This window comes from Microcebus murinus, chromosome 5 (genome assembly GCF_040939455.1).
Source record: "Microcebus murinus isolate Inina chromosome 5, M.murinus_Inina_mat1.0, whole genome shotgun sequence".
Lineage (NCBI taxonomy): Eukaryota > Metazoa > Chordata > Mammalia > Primates > Cheirogaleidae > Microcebus > Microcebus murinus.
In genome coordinates this window covers 26231768-26253117 of record NC_134108.1, presented here as the reverse complement: position 1 = coordinate 26253117, position 21350 = coordinate 26231768, and the positions used below count along the sequence as shown (strand labels likewise).

General features: G+C 40.0%; 2 protein-coding genes across 4 annotated transcripts in view; both read right to left on the bottom strand.

Annotated features, from left to right (window-relative positions):
* Positions 1-787, bottom strand: part of MAP7 (microtubule associated protein 7) — a 180219-nt gene extending 179432 nt beyond the window's left edge. Inside the window, exon 1 of one of the 2 annotated variants that reach the window (XM_012739443.3) lies at positions 653-787. In XM_012739443.3, coding sequence (XP_012594897.1) covers positions 653-719 — 67 coding nt within the window. In that variant the 5' untranslated portion in view covers positions 720-787. The remainder of the gene's footprint in view (positions 1-652) is intronic. The other variant, XM_012739444.3, reaches the window with a different exon arrangement.
* Positions 788-6850: 6063 nt separating this feature from the next.
* The window catches only part of MAP3K5 (mitogen-activated protein kinase kinase kinase 5), a 195294-nt gene continuing 180794 nt past the window's right edge, over positions 6851-21350 (bottom strand). For both annotated transcript variants that reach the window (XM_012739434.2, XM_012739433.3), the window contains exons 25-30: positions 21145-21250; positions 15539-15782; positions 10568-10680; positions 9609-9721; positions 7969-8045; positions 6851-7066 (exon numbers count right to left, since the gene is read on the bottom strand). In XM_012739434.2, coding sequence (XP_012594888.1) covers positions 7006-7066; positions 7969-8045; positions 9609-9721; positions 10568-10680; positions 15539-15782; positions 21145-21250 — 714 coding nt within the window. In that variant the 3' untranslated portion in view covers positions 6851-7005. The remainder of the gene's footprint in view (positions 7067-7968; positions 8046-9608; positions 9722-10567; positions 10681-15538; positions 15783-21144; positions 21251-21350) is intronic.

The window sequence follows — 21350 nt, the reverse complement described above, 5'->3', positions numbered from 1 at the left end:
CTCTGACGCTTCCAAGTCAAGGGACCTGTGATTCCGTCAAGCCCGCACCACAGAACCCCACCGTCCCGCGATGGGACCCCGGCCCTCGCGGGCCCGGACCGGGTGTTCTGGGGGGAGGGTCGCAATCGCGGACGCCACAGCGGGGGGCGGGGCGGGCGCCGCTCCCGGCGCGGTCCTGCCTCACAGTGACCCCGCCGAGGTGCCTCCGACACCGGTGTGACCAGGGAAGGCGGGGGTGGGGGCCCAGAAACTGCTAATCCTGCCAGTCGCACCTGGCCTAGGGTTTTCCGGCGGTTTGGTTTGGGGGGTACGATTTCCCCATTCGACTAAATTAGACCGAGCCGCGGGCGGGAGGGCAGCGGCCGGCGTTCCTCCATTTCCTCCCGGCCGCGCTCGCCCGCACGCTTCCACCTGTTGCCGGGAAGTCCAGGCGCAGCGCCCGAGGGGCGGCCGGGGCCCGGCGGCCGAGGCGCGGCGGCGCGGGGCGGGGGAAGGCGCGCTCGGAGCCCGGGTGCGCGGCGCGCAGGACCGGCCGTTCCGGGCCGCAGCCGCACGGGCCGGGGAGGGGGCCGCCGGCGCCAGCCCGCCCCTCGCGCCCGCCGCCCCCCCGCCCGCGCCCGCGGGACCCCGCTTGCCCTCGCCGCGCAGTCACCTGTTTCACTCTGCACAGCGCCATCGCCGCCCCTGTGGCTGTCGCCGCCAGCTCCCAGCTCCGCCATGGTGCTCCGATGACGCGCCCGGAGAGCCGCTCCGCCCTCTTCCTCGGCTTGGCTCCCGCCGGCCCCCGCCTCCCGGGCCGGCTGCCCAGACAGGTGAGCGCCGTCAGGCGAGGGCGGAGGGCGGGGATGGGAGGGAGAGAGCGCCGCCCGCCGCGGACCGCCCGAGCCCGGCGCTCCGGCGCGCCCCCTCGCGGGCAGGTGCGGCGTGGCAGCCGCTGTGACCCACGCCGCCGAGTTTCGGCTGGAAGAGCGGCCGGCGGAGCCGACACCGCAAGCACTTCTTCCCGGAGCTTCCGGCCGCCGCAGCAGACCCGCTGCCCGCTCCTGGAGGTCTGGAGGGGGCGTCGGCGAGGCGTGGTGGCCCTGCCTAGGACGAAGGACGGTCCGAGGAGCAGCCCAGGTGAGACGAGGGCGTGGAGACGCTATTCCCCTCTGAACTCTGATGCAGCCGGGGCAGTTTCGGCTTCGCGGCGGCTGGAGTTCACGGTGACAACCACTGGATCATCTGATGCCACGTGGGAGCCGAAGTGCACGGGCTGGACCTGCGCTTTAGGAAGCCATTGCTAGGACCCACTCTTCACCAGGTCTTCATTCTGATGCGCCCCGGGGCACACAAGTTAGTGAAACTTTTGCTGAGTGCTGTGGCTTTTCTTATTCTTGGTTTCCGATTAGTAAACTACCTTGTGACTTCTGGCTTGCTTAGGAAAACCAGGAAAAAAGCAATAGGCAACTTTTTTTTTATTTTATTTAAAGAAACATTATTAGCTGAGGAAAAACCAATTTCTTCCCTAACAGGCAAATAACGATGAGTAACAAAATGCTGAGGAAAAAAAAAAGTAACGTACATAAATGGAAACATAAGGAACAAAACTGAGCAGCGACCAGTTCTGCCTGGTTACAAAGAAATGCACTCCCACGGCCCTGGCTGGCTGAAGATAACCACCAAGTGCTGAACAATTTAAAACCTTCTCAAGGACTGCAGCAGCATCTGTCGCACATCAAATAGTGAGAACAGTGTTGGATTTCTTGATAGGTTATAATTCTCACCACCTTTGCATGTAAAAGTTGCCACTGTGTATTTCTATTTGGTTTACTTACTGGTTTTCTCACTGACTAGGTAGAGGTTTTGACTCAAGGACACCTCCGCTATGATCTGTGATTATGGATTTTCCCATAGTCCATTTCTACACTGGAATAGGCAAACTGATCATGTAGCAATATGATATTCTTAAATCACACTGAAATCAGTCTTATCAGACTTCTAATCAATAAAAAATAAAGCACCAGGTGGCCAAAGGTAGATCTCAGCTTGGGCCTCAGCAAAGATATTTTTTAGTGCATTAAAACATCAGAGTTTACGACGCTTTTCTTTATCATCAGAAAGACTCTTTTAGCTGAATTTAGAGAGCTGAACTATCCAGAATAACTCTGGAAAAAGAAAGTGATTCATTTCCAACTTTCTGACTTACTACTTAAATAAACCAATGAGTGCTTTCTTTGACGGAAAAAAAAAGAAAGAAAGAAAGAAAGAAAAAAAGGTCAAGACCTGTTGATGTTTCTATTTATTTGGTCACTTGGTTTGGTGTGTGCCTACCTGTTCTCCCATTCTTTTTGGTAACTTATATTTCAGTCTGCCACAGGTTAAACAAAAATAAATGCAATAAGGAAGAATCCTGCACTAGAATCCTGCACTTAGGCCCTGGACAGACTATGTGTTCCAAACCTAATGAGGTATCTGCAACAGGGTGGGCTGTTGAATGACTATGCAGAGAGTGGATGGCATCTGTTAAATGTCAAACACCATCATGTTGTACTTCAAGTTGTACTTTAAGTTGTACTTGGAACATGGACGCCATCTGTCTTGAGCTCTCACATCCATCTCAAAGCCTCTCCAAATCTTCATGGTTTGCCTTTCCACGGGAGAAACTGGACCTCCTGACACCATCTACTTCCCTCCTGCCTCCTTCAGAACCTCATCCCTTGCTTCTCCCTAATCCGTAAATGCCTCTCCACCGAGGGGCTCTGCCCCAACAAACACATTCAGGACTCTGAGTCTGAAAATTTCTTCCTTTTACTTCTCAAACTCCCAAATCTATTGTCATACATTTTGTTCACCAAAGGTAATAAAAGTGTGGACTCTAGTGCCATTATTGTCTTTTTTTTTTTTTAAAGAGCTACATCATTTTTCTTGCCTATCTGTAAAAATCAAATTACTTATTTTTTAATCCATCATCCCCCTAGACTTTCTGCAGTACTTGGTCCTCTAACCATCTTCCTCTTGGCCCACCACATGCCTGGTTTTTCTCTTTGGCCAGTCCTTTTATCTCCTTTGTTGACTCTCTTCCCTTCTAATCCCTCCTGAGAACTTCACCCTCCCCAAATTTTAAGCCACAGCCTTTCTGTCTTTACTCTCTCACAGCCCTCATTTATTGTTCACTCCATCCAGGTGACTCACAAATCCAGAATCTATACCCTGGACCTCAGCCCTGACTTCCACCAATATATTCTCAATGATCTATACATATGTTGCAACAGTACCCTGCCATTAATTCCACGTCCCAAACCAGCTCCCCCTCCAAACTTTCCCATATTTGAATTCTTATTCATATAGGTTCAACATCTATCCTTTCCTCTTTTTTTGTCATCACTGCCTGTAGTCCTCACATCTTGTCACTTTATCATTTTAATGCCAACCTCTCTATTCCTACTACTCAGACTTCTACAAGGCCCTCATTCACAGCAGAGAGAGCCTCTGAACTGCTCTGTTCAATTTCTGCTTCCCATAATTTACCTTATACAACTTCACCAGATTAACCTTATAATACACAACCTCTTTACACACAACACTCCCTTAATAGATTCCCCATTCCCACATAAATACTAACTCCACTTCCCCTACCACTACCTCCTAATCGGGTCCTGAGCTCTCTCCTATGCCATTTTCTTTTCCACCTCTATAACTCATATTTCCAGCCAATGGCGCTTGCTTTCTCCAGAACATCTTTCAAATCCCTGCTTTCTAGCTTTGTTCTTGGATCCCTCTGCCCAAAGTGACTTCCCTGATCCTGACTTATTTAATACTACCTTTCCTCCAAGGCCCAGGTTAAGGTGTACCACCTCCATGAAGCGTATTTCACCTGCCCTGGCTTCCAGCAGGCCTCTGAACCTCTCCAGGGGTTACCAGGAGAGGTTAAAGGTTACTAGCCTTTAACATAGACTAGGTATGATTTATTATAAATTTGTCTCTTTAACCTGATGTGCATCTTCAGTGACAGGGACTTTGTTTTCCATTTCTCTACATGGTGTCCATAAAGTCTGGAATCATCAATTATCTTATTTGATCACAGGCTGCAGATGTCCTTAATGACATCATGTGCATTGCCTGCATTCTGAACCTGGTGCGCATGGTATATAATCTTTCATGTTGCCATAGTGCCTCACACATAGTGGGCATTCAAGTGTGTTAACAATAATTACTCATTGCCAAACTTTTTTATGTGGTGGCCTAGGAATGAATGAAACAAAGTATGCAATGACAGAATTTGGAGGAAGAGATCAAAATGCAGTTAAAAGGAAACATTAGATATACTTCTCCTAGCCAATTCCTGTTTGATATCTCTTACAATATTTCCGCCACCACCCCTGCATGACTGTTCTGTTCCAAGGCATCTTTCCAGGCTCAGCTCTGGACCTTCACTTCTCTGGAAACCTTTTATTGACCCACTCTGGCTGTCAGTGTAACTGTAGCACTTACCACACCACTGTTGCTTCTGCTTTGTCTTGATTCCATCTCTGCTAAGGAACTTCAGGGGAAAAAACTGTGTCTTGTTCATGTACCACAATATGTATTACCCAGTAAGTATTTAATAAATACCTTTAAATGATAAGCAATAACAATAGCAGGCAACATCTGAACTACATGCCATATGCTAAGCATGCTACTCAGCACCTCACCTGCACTGTCTTATTTAAATTTTACGACAACCCCCAGAAGTAGGTACATCCTTACCCCCATTTCACAGATGAGGAATCTGACACTCCAAGAGGCTAATTATTAATAATTTGCCCAAGGTCTCAAGTTAAATGATAGGTTTGCTCCAGGCCTGTGTTTGTAGCTCCTTGCTACACTAAACAAATGATAAATAGTAACCATCTTCCTAGTACCTTTATGGAAAGGGGCTCTCCATTTCTCTCTCCAGATGTCATCTAAAATAAGGACTTGACCATGTTAAATCACCTGGGGAGCTTTTTCAAATGGGTGTCAAGGCCCCACCCTAGTCCAATAAAGACAGTTTTTCCAAGGTGATGGCATCAATATTTTTAATAAAGCATCCAAGGTCATTTTAATGTGAAGCAGAGTTGAGAGTCACCAGCCTAGATTGATGTTAAAGGCCTTTCAAGTGCAAACCTTTCTATAATGGAACCTTCTATACTGGAACTGCCTTCTTTTGTGCCTGAGACCCACAATTCTGACAAAAGACTAATGATGCTGGCCTGGGAATGTATTATGAACCATGTGGGGATATAGGAACATCTGCTCACAAAGATAGGGTAGGAGCAAGATCCCAAGGAAAGACTATATCATTGAAAAGTTGGCTGAAGATGCATAGCTTGAACATGTATATGGTCAAAATGAAGCACTTTTTTATATGGTGGCCTAGGAATGAAATAAAGTACATAATGACAGAATTTGGAGAAAGATCAAAATGCAGTTAAAACATTAGAACACCAATTGGGGAGATGAACTGTGGCTTAACAAAGAGCTTGCCCTGGGTTTCAGTCTGAGTCAAATGACGTATCATTGGATTTACACCTCACTTCCTTCAAAATTTCCACACAAGATGAAAGAGCCAACCACCTGTCCTTCAAATTTGGATGTAAAAAAGACACAGCTATGTTATTGCTGCAAGTAATAAATGAGCAAATATTAGTGAGAATGTTTTATATACTCTAATGCAATCTCTAATTTATTGTACCTTGAAATAAAAGATGATTTCTGTTCTACCAAAGACTGTTATATATAGGTGACATCATGATATATGAACAGCTCTGTGTTATTTCTATCCTGCCTAATAAACAGGTTCCTCTGTATTTCATCAATTTGTTTCAATCTAGAAGCATTCAATGTAGAAGCTTCAGACTTCATCCTCTTAATATGGGCAGGCTTATAAAAAATGTAATATTCAGCTTAAGATAAAAATATTTCCTTCAAATATGAGAACTAAAATTAAGGAGATAGAAAATTCAGTGTTGTCCATTAGGGTGCTCTTTGCAGACCCCTTAAGAGACATAACAGTCATTCAAGATAACTTGGATCCTTGAGAAAATGACACTGACTTTCCTTTATTCTTTTTTTTCTTCACACTCTTTCTTAAACTTCTGTTGTCCTGAGGAACAACCTGGATATCAGCTGTTCTTTGATTGCTTGAATAGAAGACAGATTCTACTTAACGTTATAGCTGAAGAAATCTAGAAATTTACCATAGCAGTTTATCTCATTTGCCCACACAAAATAAGAATTCTTCAGAATTTATCAAAACAGTATATTGAGAGTCTTTTTAATTTTTAGAGTAAATATGACACAATAGATAGCTTTAGAACAAGCTAACATTACTATGATTCAGGCATGTTCAACTGGTACAGTTCAGTAGTACATAAACGACTCAAACAAATGTACTATAGGCCAGAAACTTAAGTTACAAAATGTAGTCAATATTACAATTAATACAGATAAGTATAAACCATTGCTCTCAGATTCTGCACACTTAGAAAAACAAATCTTTATACAACAGTTGAAATTATGCATTTCTACTCAGATTATTAGAGCATATTACAGACACACATAAGCCTAAAAAGTCATGGTCACATTTTGGTTTTGTTCCAGTGGTGCACAATCACATGAAATGTTATATCTGTTTTGTGTGAAATAACCATTTGGCTGAAGTGCAATAGCTGCTGAGTTAAAAATATTTCCATAAAAATGTTTAGATTTAAAAATAATCCTAAGCATTAAGATTCTAATTCTAATGACAGAACAGTCATTAGGATTCTAATGCTTAGGATTATTTTGAGTCCTTATGAAGATTCCTTTTTAAGTATAGAAATAGAAGCAGTTAGGAAATTTCAGTGTGTTTTGTCTGTTTTTTTTTTTTTTTTAACATGAGTAAACAAATACTGGCTTTAAAGTGCAGCTTCTTTCTCCTCTCCCTTCGATTCTCCCTCCCTCAAGAAGATCAGTTCTGTATTAATTTTTAGAATCTCCACCGAAGATTGAATTGAGCGACAGTCAAGTCTGTTTGTCTCGAAAGTCAATGATGGCCTTCCACAGTGTGCATAGCATCCCTCCCCTGTTTAAAGACACAAGAACATGGTGAAGAGAACATTTCATTTGAAACATTGAAAAATATAAAAGTGACTTCTCAGCTTTCAGCTGCTCTGATCTGAACATGAAGATCCTAAAGTCTTATCAGTTATTATGTATTCCTTTTGTATATATTTTCTCATCATCTGTCCATCTCTTCCTTTTCTACTCCCACAAACTTCCAGGTCCCAAAACATCATTTTACATTATTTTCAGCATTTTTGAAATGTGTTTTTACAGAGTTATGTATGTGCTAGGCCTTCTTTTTTTCCTCCCCATCATTTTATTATAAAAATGGTCAGGCTTAAAGAACACTTGAAAGTTCAGTGAAAACCCACAAGCCCAAATGGGTGACTGTAACATTTTCTTTATATATTTCTGTACTGTCCTTAATCACATATTATATAACCAACTGAAAAATACAAGGCAGATTACAAAAGCCTCCCTGCTGCCTGGGATGGGGTGTGGTGCCATCCCTGCTTCTGTCTGTGGCCTTAATTATTGTAAGAAATTATATAAAATTATACCAGATTTTTGGATGGCAAATCAACACACCATCCTAATATTATATTTCTAATAATTTTGGCACAATCATGAACTAAATTAAGGGATTTGTTTAAGGCACCTCTGGATTATATCTGCATCATCTTAGTCTGCATATTAAAGAAAATTCTCCAGCTGATTTTCATTTACTACTGTATAAATATTAATAAATCACCCCAATATTGCCTGGTCCAGTTAACTCAGTTTACTCAGAACAGCTGAGGGCCAGAGAGCTCTGCCCAGAATTGCAGGAGTAGTTAGAGACCCAGCCAGGGCAGGGACCCAGACTTCATGATCTTAGCCCAGTGATCTTTCCATCATGACAACTGAACAGAAAAGTGGTACCTTAGTCTCAGGCATTTTAAATCATCACGTGTAACACAGTAGAGGACATCTGCTAGTGTATAATCCTCAGCCAAAAACTGTAGAGACGGTAAAATAGGCACAAAAGTAAGATGTTTTATATACCTTTAATAAATAACAAACTCCATCCACGACATAAACATTGGCAATAATTAAAAATGAATATAAAAGGAAATCTAAAAACATAATCTTCCAGAATTATTTGGAGAAAAGCTTCCCTATTACATAACAATTATACACAAACACATCTATATGACTTCCAAATGCATAAGTATTACAAGTGACACAGAACTTCTAAATGGTCTTTTAATGAATAGATAAGACTCACTTGTAATTACATCTGCTGCTCATAAGCAAATGTTTGTATTTAAGAGGTTTGGTGCAATGTAGCTTTATTTTTTCTCAAGTGGATAAAAAATGTGCCTGGAAAGGTGTTGCTTGTGCTTAATCTCTGAACTTATTTTTTCCATGGCTAATAAAAGGTACTTTTCTGTAATTTACTGCAAAATCAAAGTCCTGAATTTAAACTGAAGCTTTTAATTTTATATCATCAATTGCTACTTAATTATGATTTGAGTCTAAGTTAGGGGAATGACTATTTTGGATGACTTGATTGGATGCATTATTTTCCATAGGAAAGAGAGTTGTTTAAATTTATTTAGCAGTAAGTTGTTAAATGCAGATTTCTAAGAGACCTTAAATTTTATTTAGTGGTCCAATAAATTATCAAGTCAAAGGAAAAGACATCTGATTTCCTATTTTTAAAATTTAAAGATAAAAGCAAAATTAAAATAATACTGTATTAAGAGTCCCTTTCTATAAAACAATAAATAATATAATCTCTTGGTGTGTGCACATGTGTTTAGATATATATAAAATCTTAAAACGTAAATGTTACTTATGCTTATTATAAAAGCCTATAAGGAGCAGACAGAAATTGAGTTATTACAGATATATATGGTTTGTATAGAAATGTTTCTGACATAAGCTCTCCAACTAGATCTGTTTTATTAAGTAGCAATAAATAGCCACTGCCCAGTAGAGTCTAATAATGTTGCAAGAGATTTAAAAATTTAACAAAAGAAAGAATTAGAAACAAAAATTTTTTTCTTTTCATCTGTCTTGATTTTTTCCCCCTACTCTTCCTTATTTTCAATTCAAAACTATAAAAATTCTAAGGGGTTCTGTGAACCACAAAGCTTTTGCCTGCCTCATTGTCTCTGCAGATTCTATGCTCCCAAACCCCAGTGATCTTCCCCTCCTTGTCTGCCCCCCACCCCAGCAAAACATACATAGAGTTGGCCTAGTCTATTCCTACATATTCCTTTAGACTTCAGCTCTTTCATCCCCTTCTCTGAGAACCTTCACCAGCCTCTCCTTCCCTGTCTTATAATACCTGATCCCTTTCCTTCACAGAATTTACCAGCATAGGATTATATTTTTATCTGCGGAATTATCTGATTATCATCTGCCTATTCTTGTCTGTCAACCCCAGGAGGGCAGAGCTGGGTCTGATTGCTCACCAGGGTATCCCCCTATGCCATGGTGCCTGGCACACAGTAGGCCCTCAGCATTATGAAATAAACTGAAAGAATACTTGTCCCACAGATTGTTCTCTTTACCCGGCTTATAGTGTCTTCATCAGCTCCATTTTCTCTCAGCCAGTCAATAAGTTCTGAATCTTCAGTATTTGTGCCAGGAGAATTTAGGGGATACACAGACAACCCAGGAATTTCTAGAAGAGAATTATTGGGGGATATTCTTAGCTTCACCTAACAGAGGTCATCTGAGACACTTACAGTCAACAGACATTTATTAATACTTCAAAAGATTTTGCTATTAGAGAATAGTTAATGGAAACAATTGAGATTGGCATTATAAATGACAATATAAATAAAACTCAGACAATTTACTAGTAAATGGAGAGGCAGAAGCAATAAATGTAATGATGCTCCCAATTTATACTTTCATCTCAAGTTTATACTTTCTTAGAAAAAACTCTGTGCATCAAAATTTGTGTTTGTTATTAAACAAAGATGAACACAATTAACAGAGAATCATATAATCTCTCATATAATCAATAATCTCTTTTTCCACTATGGAAGAGCCATATACCTGAACAAATGCTTATGAATTCTGTTTTCCTCTAAATTGGCTAGGATTCTCTAAAGATTATCTTCCACTCCCAATTTTTCATAGAATAGATATTTTTAAAGTTCCAACTTATGACTTTTTATTATGCCATCTTTATTCTATTTAAGCCTATTCAAGTTATAAGGAGAAAAAGCTAGAATACACAGAATACAAATGTGAAATGACAAAAAATAGTATTATTTTATTCTAGTCATCTCATTGTGAAATCTTTAAAAAGATCTAAAAATTAAAAACATGGACAGCCCTATCTATTTTTACTGTACTCATAAGAAATGATAATTAACTACAGTTAAGAATGGATTTTTTTAAAAAAGCAACTCCTGCTGCTAGTTGTGGTACAAATGACAAACTCTGACTAAGCCATAAATAAAACTGCCTGTTGGCAGCCTGGTTTAACAGTATGACTTTAAAACTTTCTGCTATTCACCTGTGGGTTGGGACTTAAGCTTCAGGTGTTTAATTTCTTGGTCTTTCTCTTCAATAGCTTGATGAAGGAGTGCTTGTAATTCTTTCTCTTTCTGAACCAATTCTTCCAGTAATCTGCAGAAGGAAAGTATACTGGTTGACAGGACAGTAAAGCTGGTGCTGACACAGGGCACAGGGTGATCTTCTAGACATGGGCTTTTCAAGCTACAGTGAGCACAGACAACCCTGGGATATTAGTGAAATAAAGATTCTGGCCCAGAAGCTCTGAGGTGAAGTCTGGGACAGCATTTTTTTTGTTTGTTGTTTGTTTGTTTTATAGTTTAAAGATGAAAATATTTTATTCCATTAATAATTTGGTATTCCTCCTCCCACCCTTCAGTCACTCACAGATACTGAACTTAACAGTTTTCTTTGGCGTTCTGTGGGTTCCTTTCGGTATGTTTTCAAACTGCTCTCGTCTCCTGGTTAGTTGGCATTCAGGAGAACAACACTGTGCTCAACCCCAGTTTCTCATAGGCAGTGTGTGGGTCCTAATGCTGGAGCCAGATGCTATCAACTGACATTTAACCTAGGGAGACTGCATTTCTCATGAGCTCCCAGGAGACACTGATGTTGCAGCTCTACAGACCCCCATGTGCAGAAGCTCTGGAAGACTCTGTGCTTCCAGATACGAATTCAAAACCCCCATCCCAGATTGTCTGCTAACAGCTTCAGAGGTATTATTCTACTGTTTCTTTTTATGACCCTAAGGGTCATATATTTTTAACCCTAAGTGTCAAAAATATAAATACGGGATATTAACAAACCTATATTTTATATGTATGGTCCCCCATCCCCCCATGAAGTTGTTAAATATGGATAATATTATATTCAATGCAAAAGCAGAAAGGTAATCACTTTTCTTAAATAAACTATGGAAACTTGAAAATAACTATAGGTAAGGTTGCCTAGAATATGTGGCACATAAATAGTGCTCAATAAATGTTAATGGTTGTTGCTGCCCCTGTGGTTGTTGCTATTATTCCTCTCACTTCTAAGGGGGACAGTATGAAGTGGGCAAAAGGATAGCTATGTTCCTAATACACTTGGTTCCTCGCTGGCATCTGATGCACTCTCTAAAGCAGGTGTCCTCAAACTTTGGCCCGTGGGCCACATGCAGGTGTTTTTGCCATTTGTTTTTTTACTTCAAAATAAGATATGTGCAGAGTGCATAGGAATTTGTTCATAGTTTTTTTTAAACTATAGTCCAGCCCTACAATGGTCTGAGGGACAGTGAACTGCCCCCCTGTTTAAAAAGTCTGAGGACCCCTGCTCTAAAGAAACAAGGAGAAACTATGACATAGTTCTTATCCATGGAAGGTTCACCATGCAACTGAGAACCAACTGGTAATCTACTATTTCCAACACTGTTTCTCAGAGAAAACATTTTTAGTTATGAAAAGAGATGCTCTAATTTCTTAGAAAAGTATCTTGGATTCAAAATTATAATAATTTAAAATATATGATTATTAATAAGATCAAGATAATTGTCCCCTGCAGCTCTTAACAAGCTGTATTTGTTTCATTTCCTGAGTATTGACAGATTTAATTTGGGACAATGTTCTATCTGAAAGCTTGTTTCTGCTTCAGTTGACATGCTCTGAAGGCAGCCCAGTGCAACTGACAGATGGAGCCAGCCTTGTGTCCTGGTTCAGCCACACACTTCCTGTGTTAACCTTAGACAAATTACCTAACGCCTGTGGGCTTCAGTTTGCTCATTTGTAAAAAGGAAAAGTAAAATTTCTGGAAAGGATTAGTCAAGGAGACCTCATAAGTAAAGTGCCCTGTACAGTGCCTGGCCTTTAATAAGAGCTCTTCTGTTCCCTGCTGCAGCCTCAGGCTTTGGAAAACAGCTCTCCCAGAGGCAGTGGGGGTTCCTTCCTAGACTCCCAGGCAACATTCCATACTCACAGGACTTGAAGATGCGGGCTTTCGGGAGAAGGGATTCATAGTAGAGCAGGTAGCAGAGGTAGGATAAAAACAAAACACAGTGACAGGCAGACAGGGTGGTTTGGGGAAGTCAGGTAAACAAAGACAGCTGCAGAGTGAGCACGGTGCACAATTAGGTGGATGAAGCAACAGGTACTGAAAGCAAGACGGGAAGCAGAGGGTTGGAGGGACGTTTTTATCTACTCCAACACAAATCATATTCAAAGAAGTGGATAGCAAATTCCTACAGAGCTATGAATTTGTAAATTGGCAGTTTTTGGTCTGGTATGTAATTTTGTCTCTACATGTATGGAACAGTGATAGCCTATCTTATCGTTTTCTCAAAGAACACAGTGACATTTTCTAGAATTTAACCTTTCTTTGTTTAGACTATGCACTTCTTTTTTTTCTTTAAAAGCCAGAAATTTAACATTAGAAGCACAGTATTGACAGGCCACCTCATTTGCCCCAAATCCAGCTCTTAGAAGTGTTATATACAGTTCATCAGTTTTATTGTTCCTTTGTGTTCAGCTAGTCAGGAAATACTTTGAAATCAAGACAACTGTCTACCTCTTTGTTCCAGAAAAGTATAGCAAGGGTCTGCCATGAGGCCAGTCTTTAACTCGGATGGGTGGTGGTGGTGGGTGGTGGTGGTAGTTGGTGGGTAGTTCCCGAGTTGTAGGATACCAGTCAGTTCCTTCTGAGTTAGGGTTTAATAATGTCCCTGCATCTCCTCGTGTGAAGTGAGTTTTCAGAACATTTTAGGTAGCAAATACTTAAATAGAAGCAAAACATACATTCTCAACCCATTTTGTTACTTTCTGCCATTTAGTACTATCGATGATCTAATAATCAAGAATGGGATAAATCTGATTTACTTTCATCAATGATTATCCCAAATACTATAAGCTTAAGATTTTTAACATGAGAGTTATAACCTTTCCTAAAAAACACACTAACATTTCCTCTGGATTCATTTTGCAATAGATATATTTTTATATTTCAAGTAATGTTCAACTGAAAATTACAAGGACCAATATAGACAGGAGTGGCCCCTTATTTCAGTCACTAGGTGCTTGTCCTAAAGCAGCTGTCCCTTCCTCAAGTCATGCATGAAGCAAATGTCCCTCATCTCACTTTTCTGAGGGTGATGGAAGGATCTGCGGGAGATATCACTGAAAAAAGAAAAAGGAGGCCAATTACTCTGTAGATTTCACAGATTCAAATGTAAATATGTGGAGAAAAAAACATCAACATGTGGGGTGTTGTGAAAAATGCAGCTATGTGCCAATGTAATAAAGAAATGTGGCAAATGCTAGTCTTTTCCACAGAGATGGGCAGATCTGAGGGGCAGACCCTCAGCTAGGGACTGAAGGAGCCTCAGAAGAGAATGGGGAAGCTGTGAAGAAAGCGGCTTAGAGCAGAGCAGCCCTCAGGGACTGCAGATGGCGCCACGGTGGTGGAGAGCACAAGGCCAACCCAAGGGGCCAAGGAGAGAAGGGCAAGGAGTGTATATCCAGGCTGCACTGGAGAGGCAGGGCCTATTGACTTAGCCAGGGCGTGGAGGCAGGAGGTCTCAGGGCCAGAAAAGTAGATATACCAGCTCTTTGGTAAACAAAGTAGCTTTACTATCTATGTAATTCTGACCAGAAACATGGGCGGGGAGGGCTGGACCCACACAGTAATGAGTTATCTTTCCTCCTCCAGAGATCAGAGCAGGGGTCCAAAAAACAACTCCACTCACGACTAGAGAGTTACCTAAAGAGAAGTGACCACTATTAACACCTACTATAATGGGTTGGGTGTTACCACTGGACATACACCCCACTATAATAGGTGGGGTGTTACCTCTTTGCGTGAGAAGAGGGGGAATGAGGGACACCAGATTTAGATGAAGTCTCAGAAGAAAGAAAAAAAACCCAAGTTCTTTTCCACTAAATAGTAAAGATAGCAAGTAAAGGGCTGGGTTTCAGAGGATGAGATTGGGATATGGAAGTCAGCCAATTTTCCTTTATTAAAACGGATTTCTCTATGCACATCATAGAGGACATATATGTATGGATTTACTTAATCACGCAACAAAAATGCTTGTTTCTGAATATAGGATGAGCTATGCACTACTTGTATTAAGTTTGATATTCAAGCTTACCTTTAAAAACCTATACTTTATGACTAGAAATATGATATTTTTTGTCTCCCTGGTGAACAACCACAATTTTCAACTAAGGTTTCTAAATGTTTGAACAGCTTTTATTGATTCACTTACAAAAGTTTTCACTGCAGACCCAAAGTCATAAAAGTCAGTTTCCCACATGTCAACTGTAGCCAGCACAGGAAGCTATAAATTATCAAGATTTAGACGTTGAACTGTGCTGACAGGAAGAACAGGAAATATTTACTGTTCACTTATTAACCTGATCCTATGGGTTCTGTACTACCTAATGCTCAAAGACAAACTCCAGATATGTCACAGCATATTGAAAATGAAATAGAATCTTAAATGTGGTCAACTATCCTCCCTTTAAGGTTCTAAAATGCGAAGCTTTACCACCATTAATTAGTTTTGTCCCCTCAAGCACGGAGATCTCTTTGTCCTATAAAAACTTGATATTCCAAATCCCAGGCTTTCAAGGACGTGGGCTTTCTGTTCTTTCAGTTATCAACTGGAGGGTACATGCTGCTCTGAGTCTGTTTCCAAGACACTCTATGAGGTTACAACTAAGTTACTCTAAAAAGCTCAGTGTACTTGGAGATAAAACAGCAAAGACACGATGCTGCGGAAGGCTTGAAATGGGAGAAGCAGAAAGTGATATTTAACAAAAAGAGATAACAATAAACCTCTCTTGTTTTATAAAGAAAGGCATTCGATCAAGTTTACATGAATGGGATAAAGGAATCTTATTTTATATTTTCTTTGGACCGACTTTTAAAGTAGACCAAAAACACATGCACTTTTATAAAAGTAAGAAAAAAGAGACCAACCCTTGTCAGGGTTGGGACTTACCTATTAGTTTCTATTTTCATCCTTCCGAGCTGTACGGTCAGTGATCGGTGGGCATTCTGAGAATCGTGGGATACAGTAGAACTGAGCGTGCTCACCCCTGAGGTAGCCACAGCATCTTCAATGACAGCCTGAGGTCTTCGGACAGTCTGATTAGAAGGCTGTTCCTCATGGTCATCTTCCACGTCCAAGTCTTCTTGGTCAGCGGTGTCACTTTCTGATGCAAGGCTGAAATGTGGCCTCAGTTCTGTTGGGCATATCAACAATAGTGTTAATTAGATAGGACTGAATCCCTTGATTTCTTGAGACATGAATGTCAACCCTCCTGCTATCAATAAGATACAGACTACAAACTACTTTTCCAAAAATGAGAATGGATTTCTGCACATTAACTCAGACTCAGAATATATGATTTCCAGAACATTTTCATCTTGTAAAACTGGAACTATATCCATCCAACAACTCCCTGTTTCCCCCTCAGACTCATTCTTCCAGTGAATTTGCAAAACCCACAAGATATATAAACTCAGAATGATCTAATTCAAACAGAAAGAAAACGTTCACACTGCACATTAAGATATGTGGGGGGAAAAGCTAAAAAAATGAAAGAAAGGTAATGACGTAAAAACCTATAAAAATTGTTTATATAAGTACAATTCATTTTTAGATTGTATAATATCTGGCAACTATTAAGTTGCTTACAGATAAGGAAACTGAGATAAACAGAGATTATATCAACAAAAGAGAGTGTGCAGAATGCTTTTTGCCTGTAACATCCAAAATGTAAGAGGATGCAGGAGAGGTGCTGAAAATGGCCCACACAGGCCAACATTCACTTTAGAGAGACTATTTCTCTTTGACAACTGGGCTGATTTCTAGTGTGTCCTCTTCTAACCTGTTGACTAATGTCTGAAGTTTAAAGTACAAAAATAATAAGTCTGTGCTTAAACACACCGCATAACACGAGTTCATCTGCATGTCACTTCAAAACTTGGATGATATCTTCCCACAGGAAAAAATATTATAAATTGTGATTAGTTCCGCAAACTGAGCCACAAAAAGGAATTACAGTGATAATTTAAGTGAAACCAGGGCAGAAGAAATATTGGATCTTGACTCTATATGTTTTGGCAGATGGAGCTTTTACTGGGTCACAGAACCCACAAGAATCTGATGAAAGTCACAGGAACTCTCCCTAGAAGAAAAACATATCCATACAACTTTTTGCCTAGATTTCCTAATTGTGCCTAGATTTCTTAGATTTACATAGACTCCCTGAAGCCTCTCCCAGGTGTCTATGAACCACAGGTTAAGAGCCTCTGTGTGGAGGAAGAGGGATCCAGTGGGAGCAATGGAAGACCCCATCCCACCACTCTAATGTGGCCATTATGGCAAGGTCTCTAAAGGCCTGCCAGCCAAATTCTCTGAGTAACTTTTCTGTTTTTATCTTACTTGACCTGTGTATAGTATTTTCCTCCAAATCTTTGGCTGCTGTTTCTCTTCTTCACAGCCTTTTTCTCTATTACCAGCCCCCTTACAAGCTGGAGTTGAATGTGCTCATTTAACTCTATGAAGGTTAAGTCTTTCCAATGTGTGGATGGCAAACTCTACCTCTAGCTCCAATCCTGGTATGTCCGGAACTTCCTATACATTCCTGTTGGGCAGGCATGTCAAATTCAACAAAAGAGAGCTCATCGTCTTTTGCTCATTAAAAAAACAAGTGTGTCCTTTCAGGGCCAGGTTTACATAGCCCTGGCTTCCTTTATCTCTCTTTTAAAATTTTTCATTGTGGTTAAAAGTCGTTGTGGTTAAAAAAATGCATGGCATAAAATTTACCACCTTAGCCATTTCTAAATGTACAGGTCAGTAGCATTAAGTATAATATATTCACATTCCTATGTAACTGATTTCCAGAACTTTTTCATCTTGTAAAACTGGAACTATATCCATCAAAAAACTCCCTGTATCCCCCTCCTTCCAGCTTCTAGAAAGTACCATTCTACTTTCTGTTTCTATGAATTTGACTATTCTAGATACCTCATACGAAATCATACAGTACTTGTCTTTTTGTGACAGGCCTATTTCACTTAGTAGAATGTCCTCAAAGATCACCTATGTTGTAGCATGTGTCAGAATTTCTTTCCTTTTTAAGGCTGAATAGTATTCATTGCATGTGTATACCACATGTGATGGACACTCAGATTGCTTCCACCTCTTGGCAACTGTGAATAGTACTGCTATGAACATGGATGTATAAATATCTCTTCGGGATCCTTCTTTTAGTTATTTTAATGTATACCCAAAGAAAACTTGCTGGGCCATATGGTACTTCTATCTTTAATTCTTGAGAAACCACCATTCTGTTTTCTATAGCAGCTATACCATTTTACATACCCACCAACAGTGCACAAGAGTTCCAATTTCTCCACATCCTCACCCTTTATCTCTAAGGCTAAGCAAACCTCATCTCTGCTATGCCTTTTGGTCCATCTCGTCTCCCGTTCCAAAACTCCATTTCCTTCTTTTCCTAATTTATCTATAGAAGAGTCACTCAAAATCAGGTGTTTTAGTTTTGTAAACACAGCACCTAGTACAGGGGCTAAACATATTAGGCTCTCCAAAAATGTTGGCAGAATGGAAGAGTTATCTTACTAAGATTACTTGTACTTAGGAGGGAATAAAATGATGAAAAATACCATACTTTAAAAATAATTTAAGAAAGTGCAATTCTAGATTAAATTAGAAAATAAACTTAGGCCTTTACAAACATTTCTAAAATTATCTTTACATTTCTATTTAAAAATTCTAAACTTCTGATCTAGATTTTTGATTTCTAAGCTGAAAATTTTGAAATAATTTAAAATTTTATCATGCTGTTGTTGTATGAGCTCACTGTTCAGGAGGGAAAATTTATGTATACACAAATGACAAAAAAATTCTCTCAAATAATTTGAAGAAAGTAGAAACTGTGGCCAGGCGCGGTGGCTCACACCCGTAATCCTAACACTCTGGGAGGTGGTGCACATCTGTAGTCCTAGCTGTTGGGAGGCTGAGGCAGGAGGATCACTTGAGCCCAGGAGTTCAAGGTTACGGTGAGTTGTGATCATGCCACTGCACTCCAGCTTGGGTGGGAGAGTAAAACCTAGTCTCTGAAAATAATTAATTTTAAAATTAAAAAAATAAAATTATTGTTAATAGAGGAAGTATGCCTACATTAATATTATCTACCTTAGCACTACCATCAGTCTCTGCTCAGCATTACTGCATCTGGTCACCCACAGGCAGACTGCACTTGAAGAGTAACAACAGATACTTAGTGTTGCCAATAATCTAAAGGCTGATTCTTGATGACAAGTGAGAAACAGTCTGAGAAAAAAAAATCTTAAGGGACTTGTACCGTACTCTCTGTTCCCTGTGTGCTTTTTGAAAAAAAACGTTGAATACTTTTTTACTTTTTATTTTGAAATAATTTTAGAACAACAGAAAAGTTGCAAAAATAGTACAGAGAGTTCCTGTATACCCTTCTGCCCCTTGCCCTAACCTTAACATTTTATATACCTTTGGCACTACTATCAAAATCAGGAAATTAACATTGACACAATACCATTAACTAATCTATAGACCTTCTTTAAATTTCACCAGTTTTCCTACTGATGCTCTTTTTATGATCAAGAATCCCGCACCGCAATTAGCTGGCATGTCTCCTTAGTCTCTTCTAATCTGTGACTTTTTTTTTTTTAATCTCTCATGACCTTCACACTTTTGAGGAGTGCTGCTCAGATATTTTGTACAATGTCTTTCATTTTGGGTTTGTCTTGTCATGAGTAGGCTGAGGCTATCCATTTTTGGCAAGAATACCACAGAAGTGCTGTTGCCCTTCTCAAGGCATCAGATCGGAAGTACACGATGCTGATGCATCCTATTACTAGCGATGCGTACCTTGACCATTTGGTTGAGGGGGTGTCTGCCAGGTTCCCCCAATGTAAAGTTACAGTTTTTCCTTTGTAGTTAAGAAGTATCTTGTAGGGAGACACTTTGAAACCATTCAACTATCCTGTTTCTCTTTATTCTTTTGCCTATTAATTTTAGCACCCATTGAAGGTCCTTGCCTGTAATAATTATTACTGTGGTGTTTGCCTAATGGTGATTTTCTATTTCCCTCATTCCTTCTATGTTTATCAATTGGAATTCCACTATAACAAAGAGATGACTCTTCTCTTCCATGTATTTATTCAATTATTCATATCAATATAGACTCATGGATATTTATTTTATTCTATGAGCTCTAATCCAATACTGTCATTATTTTATTTTATTTTATTTTTCAGATTGTTCTGGCATGGACTGTTGGGAATGCCTTCAGATTGGCTCCAGTGACCTTCCAATAAGCCTCTATCCTTTTTGGACGCTTCTTTATTTTTTATATCACAAGATGTTCCAGGCTAATCTTGATTTTCCCCTGCCCCAGGCCTGGAATCAATCACTTCTCCAAGGAGCCCTGCTTCCTTTTATTGGAAAATGGTGTTTAGAAACTAAGATCTGTGTCCTCTCAGTAGATAGATCTAGGAAAGGTGTGTACAGTCACATGCTACATATTGACATTTCTGTCAATGATGGACCACATATACGATGGCTATTCCATAAGATTATGATTCTGTATTTTTTTATTGTACCATTTCCATGTTTAGATAGACAAATATTTGCCATTGCATTATAACTGCCTGCAGTATTCAGTGCACTAACATGTTGTGCAGGTTTGTAGCCTAGGAGCAGTAGGGTACACAATATAGCCTAGGTGTGTAGTAGGCTGTACCATCTAGGTCTATGTAAGCACACTCTATGATGCTCAAATAACGACAAAACCACCTAATGATGCATTTCTCAGAATGTATCCCTGTTGTTAAGCAACACATGACTGTATAATGGTGGTATACTTCTAAATTTGTGGTCTTCTTTAGCATGTCTTTTGAAATTTGGTAGGTTAATTATAGTATCTTCTCACCTAAAAGGCATTTTTATCATAGCCGTTTGAACATAGTCATTTTTAAATATAGTTTCTTTATATCTTACTTGTATAACAAAATCTTTAAGGATATTTGGAAATTTGATGGAACTGTCAAATGACTAAAATCACTTCATCTTGTTCACATGAATATTTCATCATTTGTATATTGGTGTACAGTGTATATAGGCTTCCTCAACCCTGAGAAGAATATGAAAATACTTTCTCCATGAACTTTGCCTCTAAAATTTCCACTTTTTTGAGACAGGCACCCAGGCTGGAGTGCAGGGGTGAGATTGTGCCTCACTACTGCCTCAAACTCTTGATCTCGAATGATCTTCCCACCTCAGCCTCCTGAGTAGCTACTAATGCTTGGCTAATTTTTTTTTTATTTTTTGTAAAGACAGGATCTCACTATGTTGCCCAGGCTGGCCTCAAGCGATCCTTCCACCTTAGCCCCACAAAGTACTAGGGTTACAGATGTGACCCACCATGCCCAGGCTACCATAGTTTTATAAGCACTAAGGACATATTAGAAATAAGAGATGAACAGTAATAAAAAATATCCAAGCACTAAATACTAGCAGAGTAATTAAATATTTCTGACCTGGAACCAGAATGGTAATCGCTGTCTGTACCGCCTTTCGGATGATACTGTCTAAGGCAAACATCCAGTGTGGCTTGATGTTGTGATTCCGAAGAACTTTATTGACCTGGAGAAAGAGAGTGACATTTAGCCCACTTTTTTAACTGCAAATAATCTAGCTGATTCAAGCACTTGGACAAAAATAACTAAAAGGTTTCTTTACTTTG